Here is a 19,917-nt window from a genome sequence, read left to right as displayed (position 1 = left end):
AAAGCTATTTTGGAAGGAGTTCCTACTCTCCATAGCCATTTCAATGTTAACTTAGTTTTCAATTATCTGCTTCTAGGTAATGGGGACTGTAAGCCTAATGGATTTGAGTTTCTGGCACCAACTACTCGAAGAAACGCCATGCGTGTATTGCGTGCAATGCAGCTTCCAAAGCCTGGTATGTAAGCATTGAAGGCTTTTTTTTCTTGATTGACTTTATTTTATTGTTTTCTGACATCTTTATCTGTGTCCACACTTTTAGTTTTACTTGAAGGTAGCCCAGGTGTTGGAAAAACAAGTCTAGTTGTTGCGCTTGGGAAGTTTTCTGGGCATAAAGTTGTCCGAATAAACCTTTCAGAGCAGGTTTGGTAATTTGCAGGTTTACCAGTTTACTACTTTACTCTTTTCTTATTTTTTATGCTTTTTATTTATTGAAAATATCAATCTTTGCAGACTGACATGATGGACTTATTGGGTTCAGACTTGCCCACCGAAAGTGAAGAAGGAATTAAATTTGCATGGTCTGATGGAATTCTTCTGCAGGTTGAAGTGTCTTACTTATTTAACATTAGCTTCTTTATCTTTTTATGGAATTTCACTCTGAGGTTATCCTTTTTGGTTAATCACTCTGCAGGCTCTGAAGGATGGAAGTTGGGTTCTGTTGGATGAACTTAATCTTGCTCCACAATCTGTCTTAGAGGCAAGGCAGCAAGGGCACTACCTGTTGTGTACCACTTTTATTTGAAGTTTTTAAGTGTGCATTTTACTTTGAAGCCATATATGACTAATAGTGAAGATTCATTTTCGTCAGGGTTTGAATGCTATTCTAGACCATCGTGCTGAGGTTTTTATTCCAGAGCTTGGGTGTACTTTTAAGTGCCCACCAACTTTCAGAGTTTTTGCGTGTCAAAATCCTTCTTCTCAGGGTGGAGGCAGGAAAGGTCTTCCAAAGTCCTTTCTCAATCGCTTCACTAAGGTGAGATTCATAAGTATTTGTGGTATATAAACAATTCGGCTGTATTTCTGGGCTCTTTTGTTCTCTATGGTTTTTCTCTGGCCTTTGTTCTAGTCTAGGTGTTTTGTTTGAAGCAAGAGTGTTGGTCAGTAATTAACAAGCCCCATAAAATGAGTTTTATGGAGGTGAGGATGTTGAGAACAATATTCGGAGAACTGGACCAGGCATAGAACCTAAAAAGGGAGAAGTTCAAGGGTCAGAGGTTAAACTGTGGTCAAACTGGAGGTGTAAAGAGTTCAAGCGTCTCCATCAGACTTGAATGTCGTGGAAAGATGGCTTATTCCTTAGTTTTTAAATCAAATGACTAGAGTTCAAACCTCTCCACTCAGATTTTCTTTAAAATACATGTGAATTAAAGCGATATATGCGTTAAAGTTTAAAGAGGCATAAATGAGCACAAATAAATAAATGGATCAACAGTAACAAGGTAATACACAAATAAAGTGTCATGAGTTCAAGTCTTGCCATTGTCATTTTCAAATTTCAATTCATTCAGTGACCTGAGCAGTTTTATGAAACCAGGACTGGTTCACAGGTTCTCCGGATAAACAGCTGGTCAGCCAGTTTTGTCCGATTTTCTATCAATTCAGTTTTTAGTCTGTGGCAGAACCAGCCAATGCCCTGGGTCACAGTTCATCTGTTCCGATAGGTTGGCAGGTCAGGTTTTCTAAACACTGGTTGAGAAAATTAACTGACAAGATTAGAAAATTACTCAGGGGCCATTGGTTGGTGTAATGGTAAAAACTAGGGCTGAAAAACATGAGAACATTGGTTCGAGTCTGAGAGAGTTTGTGCAAAGAAAAAAGTGTCAAAGGTAGGTCAGTCCCGTCAGTATCAGTCCACCTGTCCGAGATCCCAGATAGCTTGTACCAATATTGAGTAATGCCTTTTAGATTAAAAGGCTTTTACATATGCATTGGTAAATGAATATTGTACTAGTAGGTTGACTTGATGCTTCCCAGTTTGGATGTTTGAGAAGAGCAATGGGAAGGTTGAAAGGGATGATAAGAAGAAACGAGAGTTTATATACCAGTCATATGGTCATAAGCTCATAAGTTAATGACCTGGGAAGGAGTAGATACCATGATACCAGAAGATGTAGTGTCACAAGAGGCATGGTCAGCTGAGTGTGCAAAAGAGATAGTGGCAACAACATTGGTAGGAGAGTACACAGAAGGAATGATACCATGACACCACTAGTTGAACCTTGCTGTAGCATGAATCAGTAGTTCTATTGATGCAACCATATTTGTGTCAACCTACACTGCTTCTTGCCCTTCTTGAACCTTGATTGCTATCCCTGTAACATGTTTTGTTAGTTATCAAGGTTTCTTACAGTATTTACAAAGAAGATTATCATTATCATTTCCATTCTTGGTGCTCAGTTTACTATTTCCTAGCATGGCACCATGGCTAAATGCTAATTAGTATTTCTAATAGCAACCCGCTACTACTATTCACTTTGAACTAAAGCTTTCATTTGGGCATGTTAAATTAAATCCCCTCAACCATTGATTTGAATACGACTTTTTATCTAATTCAGTGAGTAGACTGAGGTGGTTTTTTCATGAGCATTTTATCTACAGCACCCATTAGAAGTAATTTGTTACTTTGCAAACTCCTCCCCTCCTAGGAAAAATGGACCCAGAATTTTTCTGACTTTCACTCCCATTTTCACCACATTCTTGGTGTCACAAGTCTTCTCTACCTTATGGGTCTTATCAATCATTGGTTCACCCTCACTTTCCCCCCTTAAATCCGCTTTCAACCCTCCTCTCTGTTCTCCTCTAAGGGAAAGGTTCTATATTTTTTCCTTTTATATGGTCTAACCTCACCTCCAATCTTGCCTCCTTCATGCTCGCTTCCCCCTCCAATCCCTAATTCTTTCTCCCCTCCATTCTCCTCTGCTGAACCTCTATCCCCTTTTCCTCTTCTGTTCCCCAACAGCTCTTCCATGTCCCTCGTTTCCTTTGCCCCTTAAACCCCATCCATCTCATCTCCCTGTCTGCTCTCCCCCTTTTCTGTGACTCTACTTTCAATACTTCTCCACGAAGTCAAAATAGTCTCTCCACCCTTCTTCCACAACATATCGCTTTGCTCTCCCCAATCTCCCCCAGTCCTTTCCAAAGCTTCTCCCTTATCATCAGTGTCCAAAATACCTTCCTCATCCTCTTTTCCTTTTTCAAGCAACACCTTTCTTCAAACTCCTGCAACATCTCAGCAGCCACGGCCCAACCCTAACTATTCCTCCCTTCTGGAAAGCAAACAACCTGTCTCCTACAATCTGCCATCGCTTCATCCAACCTTAAAAAATATCCTTTACTATTAACTTTCTTCTCAATTGAAAAGAAGTTCCTGTTTCTTTTCCAAACACTGCTCCAGCCTGGTCTTGTCACTGCATGGTTGCCCCATCAACTGTCGATCTCCCTTTCTCTTCAAACTTAAGAACTCCTCCTTTACATTCCTCAAACAAAAAAAAAAAAAAAAAAAAAAACTTTTTTCTCTACCAGATGTCTTTCTCCAAGCAAAACACTAGAAGTAATCTGTTACAGACCAAAAAAAGGCTTAGGTGGAAGTAGTAAAAAATGATTTAAGCACTACTTATCAAAACGAAAGAAAGAAATGATTTAAGCACCCATAATTTGACAATGGATATGGCACGGCAAAAACAGGATTCATGTAGTCGACCCCTCTTTATATTGTATATTTCCTCTTTTCTCTCTTGAAACCTTTGGGTCCTTTAAATTTCAATAGTAAAATTTTAAACGAAGTATAAACAGCCCAGTGCACAAGGCTCCTGCCAATGTGGGGTCTGGGGAGGGACAGGTGTACACAGCCTTACCCCTGCACATACAGAGACTGTTTCCAAGATTTGAACTCTGGTCACCCAGGTCACAATGTGAATGGCATTGCATAATTTGCTTGGCTTGTCATTTTTATCACCTAGGTGGGTTCCTAGTAACCTAGATGGGTGTTTTGTTTCTATAAACAAGGCATTTAGGCAAGGTGTCTATTTGACACCTTGACAACTATGCTAACTAGGTTTTTGTAGTTTTATTATATGAAGAAGAAGAAAGGAGGAGAGAACAAAAGAAGAATGAGATGAGAAGAAGAGAGACTTGAGGGGTTGATTGGAATAAACTTTTGGTTGAATGACCCATGTAAGTTGATTATACTCAATAGTAAAAAGCAGTAATATTACAATGATACCTCTGTTTTATATATCTCAGTATTACTACTATATGTTTTAAGGGTTCAGCTTAATACATGTGTTGGACATAATTGGTAACCTAATTTTACATGTTCATATTTGTAGGTTTATGTGGATGAGTTAGCTGAGGATGACTACCTTTTCATCTGCAGTTCACTTCATCCATCAATCCCAAAATCTTTGTTATCAAAATTAATTTTGTTTAATAAGCGACTTTATGAAGACACAATGTTATCTGGCAAGTATGGTCAGGATGGTTCACCCTGGGAGTTTAATCTGCGAGATGTCATTCGGTCATGCCATATCATAGAAGGTATAATGCAATCTTGTTTATTACCTTCTTTTTCTTATTTTTATAATGCCAGGTCTTTAACGTTAAGCAATCTAATTGTAGGTGCACCTGATGCATCAAAGCTTGATTGCTTTCTTAGTGTTGTGTACATTCAAAGGATGCGTACGGAAGCTGATCGTAAAGAAGTCATACAACTATATGAAGAGGTCTTTGGAGTGAGACCATCTATAAATCCTTGTCCACGAGTACAAATTAATCCTAATTACTTAGTTGTTGGGAATACGGTTGTTGAAAGAAACCATTTTCAGCCATATAAATCATTGAAACATGAACTTAAATTATTGCCTGGAATTTGTAATAGCTTGGAAGCTGCTTTACACTGTGTACAGAATCAATGGTTGTGCATTTTGGTTGGTCCATCATCATCTGGTAAAACTTCAATTGTTAGGTTACTTGCCCAGCTCACTGGAAATGTGCTTAATGAATTAAATCTTTCATCTGCAACTGATATTTCTGAATTGCTTGGGTGTTTTGAGCAATACAACGCTTTTCGCAGTTTTCGCTGTGTTATTGCACAAATTGAGCAGTACATTGGTGAATACTGCAATGTTTATTTGGAATCATCAAAGGAGGCATTTATAATTGAGCGTAAAGATTTAATATCCAAGTGGCTAGATTTATCATCCAGAATAAATGGGTATCTTTCTTCAAGTTCCACTTCTGGATATGCAGATATTTCTAATGGTTCCTTCATTTTTCTGGATTCGTTGGTCCACATCATTGAACAGATGAAGCTGGATTTGGAAAAATATCAATTACCAGTATCTTGGACACACAAGGACTTGAGTAAGACTATGAAGATTATCCTAAACCTGCAAGAGTGTTGCAATAAACAGCGATTTTCAGCAAAGTTTGAATGGGTCACAGGGGTACTTATAAAGGCTATAGAGTGTGGGGAGTGGATTGTTCTGGACAATGCAAATTTATGCAATCCTACGGTATGCAGATCTTTCCTACCTTTAATAGCTTCAAGTTGTCATTTTACTGTTATTCCCTGTTTGCTGATTACTTTTTCATTTATCTAAGTCTTCATCTTTGTGTACCGTCACTTTAGGTTCTTGATAGGATCAATTCTCTTGTGGAGCCAGGGGGATCAATCACTGTTAACGAGTGTGGTCTCGTGGATGGTAGGCCTCTTGTACTACAGCCCCATTCCAAGTTCCGCATGTTCCTGACTGTGAACCCAAGGTATGGAGAAATCTCCAGAGCAATGCGGAATAGAGGAGTTGAGATATTCATGATGCAACCAAATTGGCTACTTGAAAGGCATGGTGACTATGACTCTAAGGGATCTGACCTACAAGATATAAAGCGGTTTCTAGTTCTGTCAGGGATCCCAATCAGTGAAATGGTTGATTCAATGGCCGAGGCACATATTTATGCCAGGGATGCAGGCTTGTGCTTAGGTGTTCATATTACACTTCTTGAGCTTTCACGCTGGGTCCAATTATTCCAGCAGCTTCTCTTGATTGGAAATAGGCCTATGTGGAGCCTCCATCTTAGTTGGGAGCATACTTACCTATCCTCCTTAGGTGAAGCTGAAGGAAGAGACATTGTTATGCATGGCAAGTTATCTTGCTTGTCAGCTACTAGACTTTCTAAATTTCACACACTTTCAGGACGCTCTCTGTCCTTTCCAGGAGGGTGGCCAAGCCCTCTGTGCTTAAAGAACTTTATATTGTCCTCAAGAGAAGCATGTGTCCGACAAAACTGCATGTATCTGGAGTCCCTGGGGGCTCAGTGTGCTGCTTATGAATTATATATTGACAGTAACCAGAATGCTTCTGGTTCTATAGGGACTTCATTGTTTGATAAGAAGCAATTGTTCCCATCTTTGATTCCTTTGCAGATTTTAAATCACATTCTGTTTCCTACTACTTCAGATCAATTGATCCGTAATGTTAGCACGGAAAAATTTGACTTAGCATTGACCAATAAGATGCTTCTTTTTGCTGCCAACTGGATGATTGAACAGGCATTTGAAACTGACCTTAAGCTGTATATTCTCTGGCTTAGCTGGTATAGTTCCAAGGTGAACCCATACTGCCACTTTTTTAAATCTTTTCTAGGCTTACTTGAAAAAGAAATCAAACATCCTATTTGGAATTATATCATTGGTTGCCGGAGGGAGCTTTTTTCTCAATACCAAGTAGGTCTAGATGCAAGACTCTTTCCAATACTTTCATTGAAGTTGGTAGAGTTAACTGCATCAAAAATGTTGAATGGGCATCTCTATAATGGTATTCAGTGCTGGGGATTGCTACAGCTTAGTCTTCAACAGTGGAAAGATGAAAGTGAGTATGACTACAGGGAAGAAACTCATTGTTTCATACCTGTACTGGAGGCCCTAAGAGAGTTGGAAAAAGAGGTTCTTAATGTAATTGTTCTTTCTCCTTCTTTTGACCTACTGTTCCAAATTTATACTAGCCTTATAGATGATCACATGTTATTCTGGAAGGGCATTAGCTATTGCCGCATTGAATATTTGCTAATATCTTGGCATGCTCTGGAAAAGGATGCAACAAAATTGAAGAGTTTCTTCCCAAAGGCTGTTAGAACTTTAATGGTACAATAGCTATAATATCTTGTTATGGACTTCTTCCTTTTATGCCCAAGTTATTACATGTAACATTATTTCTGGTGCTGCAGGAGAGCAAAAATCTGGTTAAGGTGTCATCTTGGAGTTTTCATTTGCCCAAGTCAATGCTTTGGGTTCATGGAGGTCATCCACTTTTGCCAACCTCTGCCAAGATATATGCTAAACAACAGCAGCTTTTGCGTTTCTGTGAATTGGTTTGGCCACTGAAGAAAACCTTATGTAAACAACCTTGTCCTGGTATTCTTATTAGTTTTATTCTCTTACTTTTGGTTGATCAACTATGAAAATGCATAAGAGCATTATTCATTTTATCTTGTTTTTAACAATATCAACCATTGTCAGGGAATGATTGTTTTGTGGGGGTCGTAGCATCTGATAGGGAACTCCGATCATTGACAATGCAAGGTAGTTTCTGGGCATCGGTGCTTATACTGTTATGTTGTTTATAATACATTCATATATATATGTATATATATATATATGCCTTGTTTCTTCTTTTATGGTAATTGGTACTTATTTGGTTATCTGAATGATCTCTTTATTTTTGTTTAGGTGTTTGCATGTCATCATATTTTACAAGATGTGATCAAGATGATACCCACATTGTTGAACAATTGGAGGAAATGTATCAGGTTTGCTTTCAAATGTCTTCTAAGAATTTTGTTTCCGTTTTTATGTTGTTTCATTTTTGACTGGTTGAATTTCATTGTAGATGCTTTTGACAAGGTTTGAATATGAGAAACATAAGCTGGAGTCAGTCTTGGCATCTAATCAGCATGTTTTGGCTGTGGGAAACTCAAGTACTTGTTGTGCCTTTTACCCTGAAATGATGTGTGAGAAATCTGCTTTTGATAGTTGGCAGGAGATTCTTCCCATAATTGACAACTCCAGTTTAGCTCTTGACATGGAGCTACTCCCAGAATTGTCAAAGACTATTTTGTTTGATGCAAATGAACAATACTTGGTAAGTGAAGACATAACTGCTACTATTTGTATTTGTACATTTCCAATTTTATGGCAAAGCTTTTACCAGACAATTTTCTACCTAAACTTTGTAGGTAATATCATGTTAATACATTTGTCTCTTTGAAAATGTCATTGACTTGTTTTAATAAAGAAAAAGGGTCTTTATGTGAGAAGAAGATTTGTAATGATGTGGAAGATATATGCCTATAGCCAAACCTTCTACCAAAAGCCAACTTGGGTTTGAGCTTTTGCCGTAAAGAAGCACTCTTCTTACTGACCAAGACTTGCAACCCTGGGTTTTTATTTATTTTTTATGAGTAACTTGCAACTCAGGTATTATAGTCTACTAATTTGGATGGAGATGGATGCCAAGGTCCCCTAGTTCCATTGAGGTAGTGGGCAAGTCCCCAAAGTCCTTTAGACTCTTAGGAAGAGTCCAGTGTTCTAAAAATCCAAGGGAGACTATCTGGTCCTATTAAGGTTGAAATATTGGTAGTGTATCTTATCAGTGTACATATTGCAATACACTTTGGATACGCATGGATACAGTGGAAAGATATGTATACACTTGGATACATTGAATAAAGTATAAACACGTAAGAAATGCATATTTTAATAGTTTATATGAAGAGATGCATCACAATCAACAGTACTGAGAGTATGGAAACATGTAGATATCATACAATAATTTTACTAGTAATTAATGAAACAATATTTGAGCTTTCCATTCTACCGAAAATTTGATTACAAGATATGTTAAATTGTTGTTTGATCCATGATTTGATATATCATTGGTAAATCCATCTTATAGTTCATCTATACCATGAAAATCATTTAGAAAAGATAAATTAAATCATTTTTTTTTTAATTTTCACTTTCTTTCTAAATTAAGAAAAGCTTCTTTTTTTTATCAGAAAAAGGGATTCATTAGATTAAGATATGAATTAAGTTTGATACAATGTTGGTGCTCTCCAACCAACCCAGGCTTACAGCTTTACACTTTTGCCCAAAACAAAATATGTCTATTTACCCTTTGTTTTGCTAATACATCTGCCATCCCATTTGCAATTCTTCCCTCTCAGCATGTCTGCTATTTGGAACCAAACCACAAGATAAATCTTTTGTCCCTTTCATCTTCTTTTGTACAAATGATAAGGTGTAGTTAATATCAATAATTGGTACATAGTCCATGTGGAAATGTCAAAGTGTTTAGAACAATGCCCAAAAAATCCTTGCACTTGGCATCACCTTGACAACTATGCATCAACGGTAATATCTAAGGTATGGTTGTTCAGTTATGTGCATCTTTATTCACATCGCAATTATTGTACATTGGATGTGATTGTCGATTTCGATTTATTGTATGGGTCCTTCAATAATCCACAATCCTTGCCCATTTAACAATTCTTTTATTTGCAGCATTTGTCCAACATGTCTGAGCTTTTGAAGTTTACATTGAATTTTTCGTTGAATTTCTCCTCAAGACCTCCTACAGATTTTGTACCGCATCAGAAAATCCTGTGGACATTGGAAGCATCATCTTCATCCGATATGGGTTGGATTTCATTTATTTTCATTTTTGTTTTCCTGTTTTTTTAAGTTGCATTATTAATTAACTTTTTACTTCTGCACACAGTGAAAGCAAATATTGCAAGTTTTGTTCTTGAGATGTGGTTTAAGTGGCACTCATTTTTATGGAGCAGTTGTCCTGAATCAGTCAAGGTTTACACAAAACTTTCAGATAGGTTTTTCAAGGGAATATTTTTTAATCATCTTCCTGCACTAGTTCCACTTAATCCTGAGTTTCTTGCAGATTGATGACTGTGAGATACGGCAACCTTATCTGCTTTTCCAGCCTATCATAACCACTGTGCTTGAGCAGATTCTGTAAGATCTTTTTTTTTTTCCTTTCTTGTTTTTCCTTTTTATTTATATTTTTATGTATACATCAATATGCTTCTTTTTTGGTGCATTTATGACAGGCAAAGTAAATTTCCTATCAAGGATTATTCTTTGCACTGCTTGAAGCTTAGAGTTACTTCACGTAACCTTTGGGAATGTTCATCTCAAGTGAAAGATATTCCTAATATTCTTTTCTCTTCTGCTAACTCTCTTTTCCAGCAGGTAATAGTCTTCTTGTAAGTTGGAGGTTTATCTATGAGACTTTTGTGTTGTTTTCTAATTTTCTTTTACTTTTCATCAGATTATCTTTGCACACAGAAAATCTTTTGAGGAAGATAAATTTTTGGAGATCAAGTCAATTTTGTGTTCCATTGAGGGGAGAACAATTGAGGTACACATTTCCCCTGAAACCTTTTGGATCCAATTGGTGAAGTTCTCAAGAATCATGTCATCTAAATGTTATTATGTTGTGTTAAATTAAAGGGAAATTACACAGGATTCATAGAAAGAAATGAAAACAACTAGGAAAAGGTATAGAAGAAAATGTTACAGAAAAGAGGAGATAATGCCCATCAGCTCAAGAAAAACCATCCTAAACGACATCCTCCCAAATCAACAAAAAAAGAAAAACAAATTAACAAAAAGGAAAGAGTGAAGAAAAGGTTATGCACCACCATAGCTAACAACTGAGCAGACACAACACTGGAACCTTCTAAACAGCAAATAAAGAAACCAACAGGTCAAGGCAAGGTTCAAATATTGATACACGCTGATATTCCTGAAGGGGTGTATTGAGACTTTGAACTTTGCACTTTTTTGTATTTTTTTCAAAGTTTGAGTTTGGGCATTTTTATGTGTTTTACTTATTAAAAAAAATTCTTCATATTGAAATTTTGAACCTTGGTTGGAGGGGAGGGCGAATGCTGTTGTTTTCTACCGTCATATGGGATTTGAAAGGGTACACTTGAGATCCATTGGAGAGCTGAAGCTTCAAGAAGAGGGGAGTTTCAATGAGAAAGATGTGGCTGTTTTTTAAATCTGTGAATGAATAAAAAGGAGACAGTTAGATGTGAAGGTAAAAAATTAGGTCTATCATACCATCACAGAGGAGCTGAGGAATTGACAAGAGAGTAGATTTGGGTTGTACCTATGCTAGGAAGTTGGAAAAAAAAAATCAAACCGAAGAGATGAATGGAAATGTGATAACAATGACGTAAATACATCAGTCCAAGAAAAGTTGAATCTGTAATGCATCCCTCCAGCATGTGATAACAATGATAACAATGATGACAATAATTTATCAAAAGAAAAAACAATGATGACAATAGTGGCACTGAACAGAATGGAATGTCTAAACTGGATTCATGTAGCAGATCACATATAGTTGGGACTAGGCTTAGTTTATTTTATTCTGTGCAACTTCATTGTGTACCTTGTTTACTATTGCTGACTCTCATTACAGAAAAGTACTCTCCAAACAATAAGCCGGATTATTGCAACATCAAGCCATGGCAGATTGACTTCGTTAAGGGAGACATATATTGAACCACTTCTTCAAGTATTATCCATGCAATACTCATCAAATGGTAAGGTTTTAAAATTTTTGGATTACTGTTTTTCATATGAATGCAGGGTTTAGAAAGATACTTCCAGGTCTTTTACTAAGGTACTTCTGTATGTCAGGTTTCCTTTATAATCTTGGTTGTGCATGGGTGTTTATTGGGGGACTACGTTTCCATCTATTGTTGAATTCCAATGATCTAGATCCAGCAATGAAGTATTCAATCAAACATTCTCATTTAATGGAAAAGATTTCAATGGTTGAACTTGAAATCAAGGTAGGTTTTCAGAACTCTATTACTCTAATATTGTTTGCACAATCAATGTTTTTGCCCTGTGTGGAAAGGGTTCGTGCTTAAAGAGCATAGACATGTCTTGGCAAGTATTCTGTATCAGACATAACATCAATTGCATGTATTCTATGCATGGAATGTACATTCTTTCTGATCATTTAACTTTATTAAATATATGTTGAGCTGCCATCAATATAAGATTAATGCACGAACCCTTTCAACAAATTTCTGTCTGATAAATTTAACTTCATTCTGGTATATTGCTTATTTTAGGTACGACAAGAATGTGATCATTTAGCAGGAAGATTTTCTATAAGAGATAACCTGAAAGAAAAAGCAATCTTGCTGGAGAAGCTTGAAGCAGAGAAAAGGAGGCTACAGAAAAAGGTTATGGAATTTTCTATTTTCAGTGCTATCACTTTCTTTCTAGTCTCCTTATCTTGTTTAGACGGTTGAAGTAATGAACAGAATGTCCATAACATCCTGTCTTTTATGATCCAAGGCAGCATCTCGAGTACCACCTATTACTTGTTCTTAGCTTTAATTGCACCATTGTTTTCTCTTTTGTTCAATATTGTAATGGTGTCAAAAATTTTAAGTTGAAACAACTTTATGAAGTATGTCATGTTAGACAGTTGTATGCCCTTAGCTCCAATCAGAAAAATGAATGAAGTACATATTTGATTCATGTTCCTATGGTGTGTTTCTGCTAATACCCTTAAACTGGACACTTATGAGACTCGTGTTAGTTTAGAATGTTCACAGCTGTTGGATAAGTCTGGGGAGATTTATCCTGTCAAGGTTGACACTGGTGCTGCCAACTGTTGGGGTGGCCTGTCTCAGCTGCCAGGGTGAGACCCAAGGCACATGCAGTGTAGGATTAATTGAATCTTTGAATCGGACCAGATTTCTAGTATTGCCCTGGACCTTAGAGATTGATGGGCAAAACTGGAAAGTTACACATGACCCCTAGACTCGATTATGATACTGCACTAGGTGTCGGATTGGGCTGTCTTTGATATACCAATCAGTGAGATTCTTAGATGGGGGTCAAAACCTGGGTATGTTGGGACAGTCTGAGAATTCATCTGAGTGGGTGATCATAGTGACAGGATCCGCCCCTTTGTCGGACAAAGGCAATAATCGGGGATGCACTCTCTCTGATGGAAACCAAGACTGCTGACAGCCAATTTTAATCGTTGAGATTTGTTTTGCAAAATATATTTTATATGAGATATAAAAGTATATATATTATGGTTTCCAAACGTTTGCAAAAGGTTTTAATTCCCGGGATCCATGTGAGCAAAGAGTGCAGCACTGTTCCTTGCAACCGAGGGAGAGGTTCTCTCTTGTCGGGCAGTGTTTGATCATTATGGGATGAGAGGTTAAGTGTAAGACCATTGAGAATAATACCTGATGGGCTAATATTTCATCTACCCACAGTCCCCGAGTGTTACAAGATGGCTTGGCCCAGGGACCACATAGGGTAAGTGTTGGGCCCATAGAGCCCATGCGATGGGTTTCAGGGGGTGCACTATCCATAACAGTGTATTCGGCCAGGCCTTGTAACAAAGGCTGGGTTGAACCCATGTGGCTAATGTGTAGATCAATGTTTGGGTCCCACACCATACAAAGAAGCCCAACTGGGCAGCAATTTGGAAGGCTAAGTGAGCACATGACCTTATTGGGCCTAAAGCCCATTTCGAACTGGGCTGATTTGATCAGTTAAATAAGGGGCGAATTCTGATATTGGATTAGCAGATAGGATTGGGTCTTAACCCTATCCACTCAGAGAGTCCATATCTGAATGTGATTCAGATTTGGAAGCCTCCTAATAGGATTAGGAGGAGGCTGATCTAATCTGCAGAAAAGATAAGGGTTTACCCTTATCACTTGAAGGGATTTCTGATCCAAATATGATTTGGATCAGCAACTCCTAATGGGATTAGGAGCTGATCCCTTTAAGGTTATAAAAGGAGGGGGCGGCAGCCTTTTGACACACTTCACATCCTGTCTTCAGAGCTGAAATCACAGAAGAGAGAATTCAGCTTTACTGCGCTAAATCTCTCTTGTCACCTCCTTCCTGCCGCCGCCATATTTGCCAGTTCGATTTCCTCTTGTCAGTAGGAGTGATCAAGATTGGATCTTGATATCAGTCCTTTGTGAAAGGGCTGATTGGAAGTAGTGCTCATGTGCCATCCAGCTGATTCTTGCGAAGGATCTGGTTCTTGTGAAGAACACTGCTGATTCTGCTCCATCTTTAGTGGGAGCAGTTTTTTTGTTCCTTCCTTGGGCGTGAACACTTCCATTGAGAGATACTATTTCTCTGTATCAGATATATCCCTCTCCTATTGTTTTGTTCAGATCTGGTTCGGTTCTTGGTTCAAGATTGATCATTGAAAAATATGATTTTTCTAAAATAGGGAATACGATTCCCAGTAGGATGGAGATAATTTTTTTGAAATTCGCCCATTCTATTCCGCAAGATTCGGGCGTCCATACGATGGATATCTCATCCCTTCATGTCATGCAATGGGTCTCTTTTTTCGAAGTGAGCTCTTTTAATAGATGTGATTTTGTATTCAATTGATAGTTTCTTTCAGAATAAAGGGTTGTGCACTGTACAACTTTTTTATGGTTGTTACTGCTTTCTCCCTTTACTCACATTGTTAAATTTGATTTCCTTATTCTTTTTATTAGTCATAGAAAGGGAAATATACATTTTTTTTGTGTTAAACATATGAAGGTGCTTTTATGTGTTCATTCAAGATATTCTATTTTTTGGATATTCAATTATTGCTAACATAATCCTTATGAGGTGAACAGATTGTTTGATTTTCTGGATAAATGATTCTAAGAATTAGTGTCATCTTATTGCAGTTCTTTATATTTTGAAATTCGATTCCCTTAATCCAGTGTAACTTGCTTATATTAATTTACTAAGAATCTTTCACAAGCAATGAACCATCTCAGGTTGGTTCTGCTATCTTTCATACCCGGAGATGCCTTGGTAATGTCTTCTTTTGTTCTTTATTTTGACATTTTTTTCTCATTTATAGGTCATTTTTCGTCCTGAGCCTGGCAAGTTTATAAAGCTAAAATCGGAGTGTGATGATTTTCTTGGGATGGTCAAATCTTCTTCTGCTTTGATAAAGAATCTTGATGGCATGTGTACACAGCAGCTGATTGATCAATCTTGTAATTGGCAGGTAAAGAATGATCAATCTTGATCTGTAACTGTTTATCATTGTTCTATATACTTTGTGGCTACTGTTTTGGTGTAGTTAGTAAATTTTCAACATTGCTTTTTGTGTCTTTGGTCTTTCAGGAGACAGCAACTAGATTTATTGCTCGATTATCAGAAGAGTATGCAACATACATTGATATAATTCAACCTATTCAAGTTTCAATTTATGAAATGAAATTAGGCATATCACTGGTTGTGTCAAGTGCATTGCAGAAAGTGTTTCTGAATAAAGTTGAAGAAGACAATTTTGACAGGATTCTGGTTGTTCACCTAACCCTTTGTTTCCTTATTCTTCATAGTTTTATGCAAACACAGGACTGACTTAAAAAAAATCTCCTTTTCAGGAAAGTATATACTCTTTTATGCGATTCCCTAGAGTTTGTGCAGTCAAAACCTATTCTTTCAGCACCAAAAGCAAACTCATTAATCCATGTTCCGAATTTGATTTTGATGAAGATCACCAGAGAATAGATATGAATTTGCTGAAGTTGTGTACTCCAAAAGGAGATACATGCCCTGATAGAACGGTATGCTTTCCTTTGTTAATATACTCTGAGTAGCTGTAGTAATCATTGAAGTATTGTCTTGTGACCAAATGGTTCACATTGGTTTGCAGGTCTCTTTCTTTGAATCACATACTTCTCTGTATCATAATATTCTTGTTCGAATTATGCATTCTGTAGTCCACTCACTGCTTTTGGATAATTCCTCTTTTATGGTGAGAACTTGCCTTTCCAAATGATGCATAACAGAGATGGTTCTAGTTATTCAATAATATATATAGTTGATATAACATTAAACCTTTCCTCGTGAATCAGATTTTGAATGAGATATTTGACCAATTTGCAAGCATGTGGATGAATAAGAAAGTTCAAGAAAAAGTAAAGGAAAATGATGAAGCTCTGCAGTTCAAATTCAGGCCCCGTGCATTCAAGATAGAAGATATATTGGAAGTTGATATATCATCTATTAGAAATTCTTCAAATGAGAGTTTATGTTCAGAATGGCAAGAAATTCTATCAGAGGAACTTAATGAAAGCGTAATATTTTGTTATTTCTTTGTTGATAATAGTCTCGGTAGTTAAACATTTGTTGATCCTTTTCTCGTTTCTTTCTGGATATCCTAGATACAACTCTTGATCTGTTTTGCAGGTCCCTGCTGGTGAGTATGAAAATCTAGAGGAAGAATGGAACCTTGTGCAGGAATCCTTTTTAATTAATATGGTCCATCTCCACACCCAGCTTTTTGGGTCAATTGATCTCGTTGCAAATGTAAGCTCTCTTTCTTGTTATGTACATGTCTTCTAAAATAGTATCAAGATGAAAAGCTAGATTGGGGGGGGGGGGTCTGTGCAACATGAATATATTTGTTTTTCTTGTGTTTCAAAAGGCTACATCAGCCAGAAAAACTCTTTCTTGGATGTGAATTTTTTCAAAACAAAGTGGAAACATTTTTAGTTTGATTCTGAAGGCCACATCAACCAACAAAAAAGATGCTTTTGGAAAGAAAAAAATGTTTTCACTTTCGTAGGGCTGATATAGACTATTATTTGGTGTGTCGCACACACATTAAAATCTTCTGTACACTCTCTTTATGAAACATAATATCAAACTACCAGTTGAGTTCAAACTAGAGAAGACAAACAATTTTGGTGTTGTGTCTAATGAGTCGACCAGACCAAGAAAAGGATATTTATATTAAAGAGAAATAGAAGGACAAATATGTCCCTAAGGCTCAGTTTCGAAAGAACAGAAATACAAATATGTACAGTGCAAATACATACAAAATAATATAAAATACAGGGTTTTGCACTCTACATAATTGTATTTGTACTCCTTCCAAACTGAGCCTAAGCTACAAGAAGAAACAGTACACAATAAAAGAATAAAAGTATGTCTAGCTGATGTAGGGGCTAGCATCAGTTTGCCCATAGGAAAAGTATGTCTAGCTCTTTTCATATCTTTTGTGAATGTGTTTGCCAGCTGAAGGTTGGAAGATACACGAGGAAGTGAGATGTGGCCGACAGTGAGGAGATCCTGGATATAATGACAATCCACCTCAATATGCTTCATCCTCTTGTAAAAAAATAGGATTAGAGGCAACCTTTAATACTGAGGTCACATAAAAGTGATTGGAGCCAAATGATTTCACTACATGTCAAAGGCATGGCTCGGTATTCTGCTTCAGTAGAAGACTTAGAAATAGTTTGTTGCTTCGTACATTTCCAAGAAATAAGATAATCACCCAAAAAGATGTACCACCCTGTTTTGGACCATCTAGTATCTGGACAACAGGACTAGTTGGCATAAGAGACAGTCCCCTTTACATATCTGATGATATGACGCACAACTGTCATGTGAGATTGATGGGGAGTAGAAACAAACTAGATAACAATTTGGACCGCATAAGATATGTCCGAGTGTGTCATTGTGAGGTAGATAAGGCTTCTCACAAATTAACGATAAAGAGTAGCATCTTCTAGAAGAGGACCTTCATCCTTAGCTTCAGATTTATTTCCAAAGGAGTATCAACTATCTTAGTATCTGTGAGGTGAGCAAGTTTGACCAAGTCAATAGCATACTTTTGCTGATTAACAACGTAGCCATTGGAATTATGATAGGCTTTTAGGCCCAGAAAGTATGTCATGGGACCTAAATCCTTCATCTTGAAGGATTGGCTGAGAAGGTGCTTCAGCCAATGTATACCATCCTGGTCCTCTCTAGTTATGAGCATATTATCAACATAGAGCAGCAATTAGGACGTTTAGGGAGCGCCTCAAGGCGTACACCTCTCACGCCTTTTAAAATATTGACCACAAGTAGAAAAAATTGCTAGACATCAACTCATGACTCTTCTCTTCAGTCATAACACTAGCAATATCTCCCTTGGTTGAGCGGCAAAGGATAATGTGATAAACCTTTTCCAGATGGTCATACATTTGGTTGTATGAAAATATCTGTCTTAATTTGATATTGTCTTGAGATGTTTGACATGTTGCTAAACCTTTTCCAGATGGTCATACATCTCCTTGGCTATTTGGAGACCCCTCATAGGGATAGCAATATCTGTAGTAACAGAACTAGAACCCTCCAGGATGCAATCTGGGCATTATTAATCTTCCAAGTTCACATCCCCTTTGCATTGGTTTCATTAAGCTTGGTCGTAGTTCAATTTATATATCTCCACAGACCCTTTCGCTCAACATAAAACTGAAAATGAAATTGCCATAGGGCATAGTTGGGCTCATTGAACTTAATAGGAAGCACATCACCCCTTTTGGAAGCAATTGGAAAAGGTAAAGTAAAGAGAACAACCACAGATAAGCTGAAAAGGGGTGAAAAGTCTTTGACAGTACAAAAAAGGAAAGTTGTCAGGTAAATTAAACAAGAGGAGGCATCTAGAAAATCAGATCCGATCTTCACCAAAAAAAGAGTGGGCTGAAGGATCAGCCTTGGGCGACACTAGATCCAGAATCTTAGGCCAAGTGGATCTGCCACTTGAGAGAAATCATGAGAACACTTAATTGAATAGTGTTCCTGTCCAGAAAAATCAGATCTCATTGTTCTAATTGAAACAGTTCCAAGAAGGTGCTAAATGCTAGTGCAAGTAGGCGAGAAGAGAAGCCTAATTGATGCTCAATAGAGGAGAAAGAAAACTGAGATCAATAGCAAGAGAATTGAACCTGCTTTGATACCATGTCAGTGCAGTTTGCATTGTTCTGATTGAAACAGTTCCAAGAAGATGCTAAGTACTAGTGCAAGTAGGTGAGAAGAGAATCCTAATCAATGCTCAATAGAGGAGAAAGAAAACTGAGATCAATAGCAAGAGAATTGAACCTGCTTTGATACCATGTCAGTGCAGTTTGAACTAGAGAAGACAAACAGTTTTGGTGGTGTGTCTAATGAGTCGACTACACCAAGAAGATGATATTTACATTAAAGAGAAATAAAAGGATAATTTTGTTCCTAAGTTAAAAGAATAAAAGAATGTGTACAACAAGAACAAGAAACATTAAAACTTTAACCCTCGCTATCTTACACAAACCACCAGAGGTAAATTTGTTTTGAAACCAGAAATTCAACAATACATTTCCTATCTTTGGTTTTGTAAACAAGAAATGAACCCTGTAATCTAACAATTCTTCTTTTAAGAATTAATGTTTCTTGCCCAATTGCGGGACCTTTATTTTTGGAACTCGCAAAAAAAAAGATGGATTACAGTGGACAACACTCTTTAATCTAACAATTCGTTTCTCTTTCTTTCTTTATTAAAAAAATCTAACAATTCTTTCCTAGCTTGCTTACTCTACTTTTGGATATTGTCATCTAGGTGACCAGGTATTGCTTAGGCATTGATTTTTATATAAAGAATTTGCATGATTTTAATATGCTTCCCTATTCTCTTATGAGTTAGATTGTTTTAAATGCAATAAATATTTAGGGAGAGAATATTGAGCTGTGTTTATTGCAGAGAAAAGGGAAAAAGAATAAAAGAGCAGAGCCCTTATTCTAGTCATAGTAAGAAAGAGAGGAATGATCATAGAAGATTTAGAAAAAGAGAACAAAGAGAAATGCCCCTTTCATGGTTCCACAAAGAAATACCAAAGCAAGGCACAAGGTGATCCCACAAAAATTCTAATCACTTAGGTGCTTACCTAGGCATTGCCTGGACAACCATGATGAGGCTCAAGGTGGTAGTCTTACTGAGAAACCTGTGAGAATCTCCACTAGAAGTACATGGGATAGAGGTAAGCAAGGAAGGGTAAAATAGAAGG

The 19,917-nt window shown here is 37.2% G+C and overlaps 1 protein-coding gene across 3 annotated transcripts in view; it reads left to right on the top strand.

The window, feature by feature from the left end:
• Nucleotides 1-19,917, top strand: part of LOC104600626 (midasin-like protein) — a 98,096-nt gene that overhangs the window by 62,413 nt on the left and 15,766 nt on the right. For 2 of the 3 annotated variants that reach the window (XM_010263685.2, XM_010263684.2), the window contains exons 27-52: nucleotides 77-175; nucleotides 260-360; nucleotides 451-540; nucleotides 632-697; nucleotides 809-973; nucleotides 4,329-4,536; nucleotides 4,618-5,513; nucleotides 5,630-7,141; nucleotides 7,225-7,411; nucleotides 7,517-7,579; nucleotides 7,727-7,806; nucleotides 7,887-8,138; nucleotides 9,560-9,695; nucleotides 9,777-9,862; nucleotides 9,954-10,027; nucleotides 10,123-10,264; nucleotides 10,344-10,433; nucleotides 11,505-11,628; nucleotides 11,726-11,880; nucleotides 12,169-12,282; nucleotides 14,955-15,104; nucleotides 15,224-15,403; nucleotides 15,487-15,669; nucleotides 15,759-15,860; nucleotides 15,961-16,182; nucleotides 16,295-16,414. In XM_010263685.2, the coding sequence (XP_010261987.2) occupies nucleotides 77-175; nucleotides 260-360; nucleotides 451-540; nucleotides 632-697; nucleotides 809-973; nucleotides 4,329-4,536; nucleotides 4,618-5,513; nucleotides 5,630-7,141; nucleotides 7,225-7,411; nucleotides 7,517-7,579; nucleotides 7,727-7,806; nucleotides 7,887-8,138; nucleotides 9,560-9,695; nucleotides 9,777-9,862; nucleotides 9,954-10,027; nucleotides 10,123-10,264; nucleotides 10,344-10,433; nucleotides 11,505-11,628; nucleotides 11,726-11,880; nucleotides 12,169-12,282; nucleotides 14,955-15,104; nucleotides 15,224-15,403; nucleotides 15,487-15,669; nucleotides 15,759-15,860; nucleotides 15,961-16,182; nucleotides 16,295-16,414 (5,597 nt within the window). The remainder of the gene's footprint in view (nucleotides 1-76; nucleotides 176-259; nucleotides 361-450; nucleotides 541-631; nucleotides 698-808; nucleotides 974-4,328; nucleotides 4,537-4,617; nucleotides 5,514-5,629; nucleotides 7,142-7,224; nucleotides 7,412-7,516; nucleotides 7,580-7,726; nucleotides 7,807-7,886; nucleotides 8,139-9,559; nucleotides 9,696-9,776; nucleotides 9,863-9,953; nucleotides 10,028-10,122; nucleotides 10,265-10,343; nucleotides 10,434-11,504; nucleotides 11,629-11,725; nucleotides 11,881-12,168; nucleotides 12,283-14,954; nucleotides 15,105-15,223; nucleotides 15,404-15,486; nucleotides 15,670-15,758; nucleotides 15,861-15,960; nucleotides 16,183-16,294; nucleotides 16,415-19,917) is intronic. The other variant, XM_010263686.2, reaches the window with a different exon arrangement.

Source organism: Nelumbo nucifera, chromosome 8, assembly GCF_055504915.1.
Source record: "Nelumbo nucifera cultivar China Antique chromosome 8, China Antique-T2T, whole genome shotgun sequence".
NCBI classification, from domain to species: Eukaryota; Viridiplantae; Streptophyta; class Magnoliopsida; order Proteales; family Nelumbonaceae; genus Nelumbo; species Nelumbo nucifera.
This window is presented reverse-complemented; position numbering and strand designations above follow the sequence as displayed.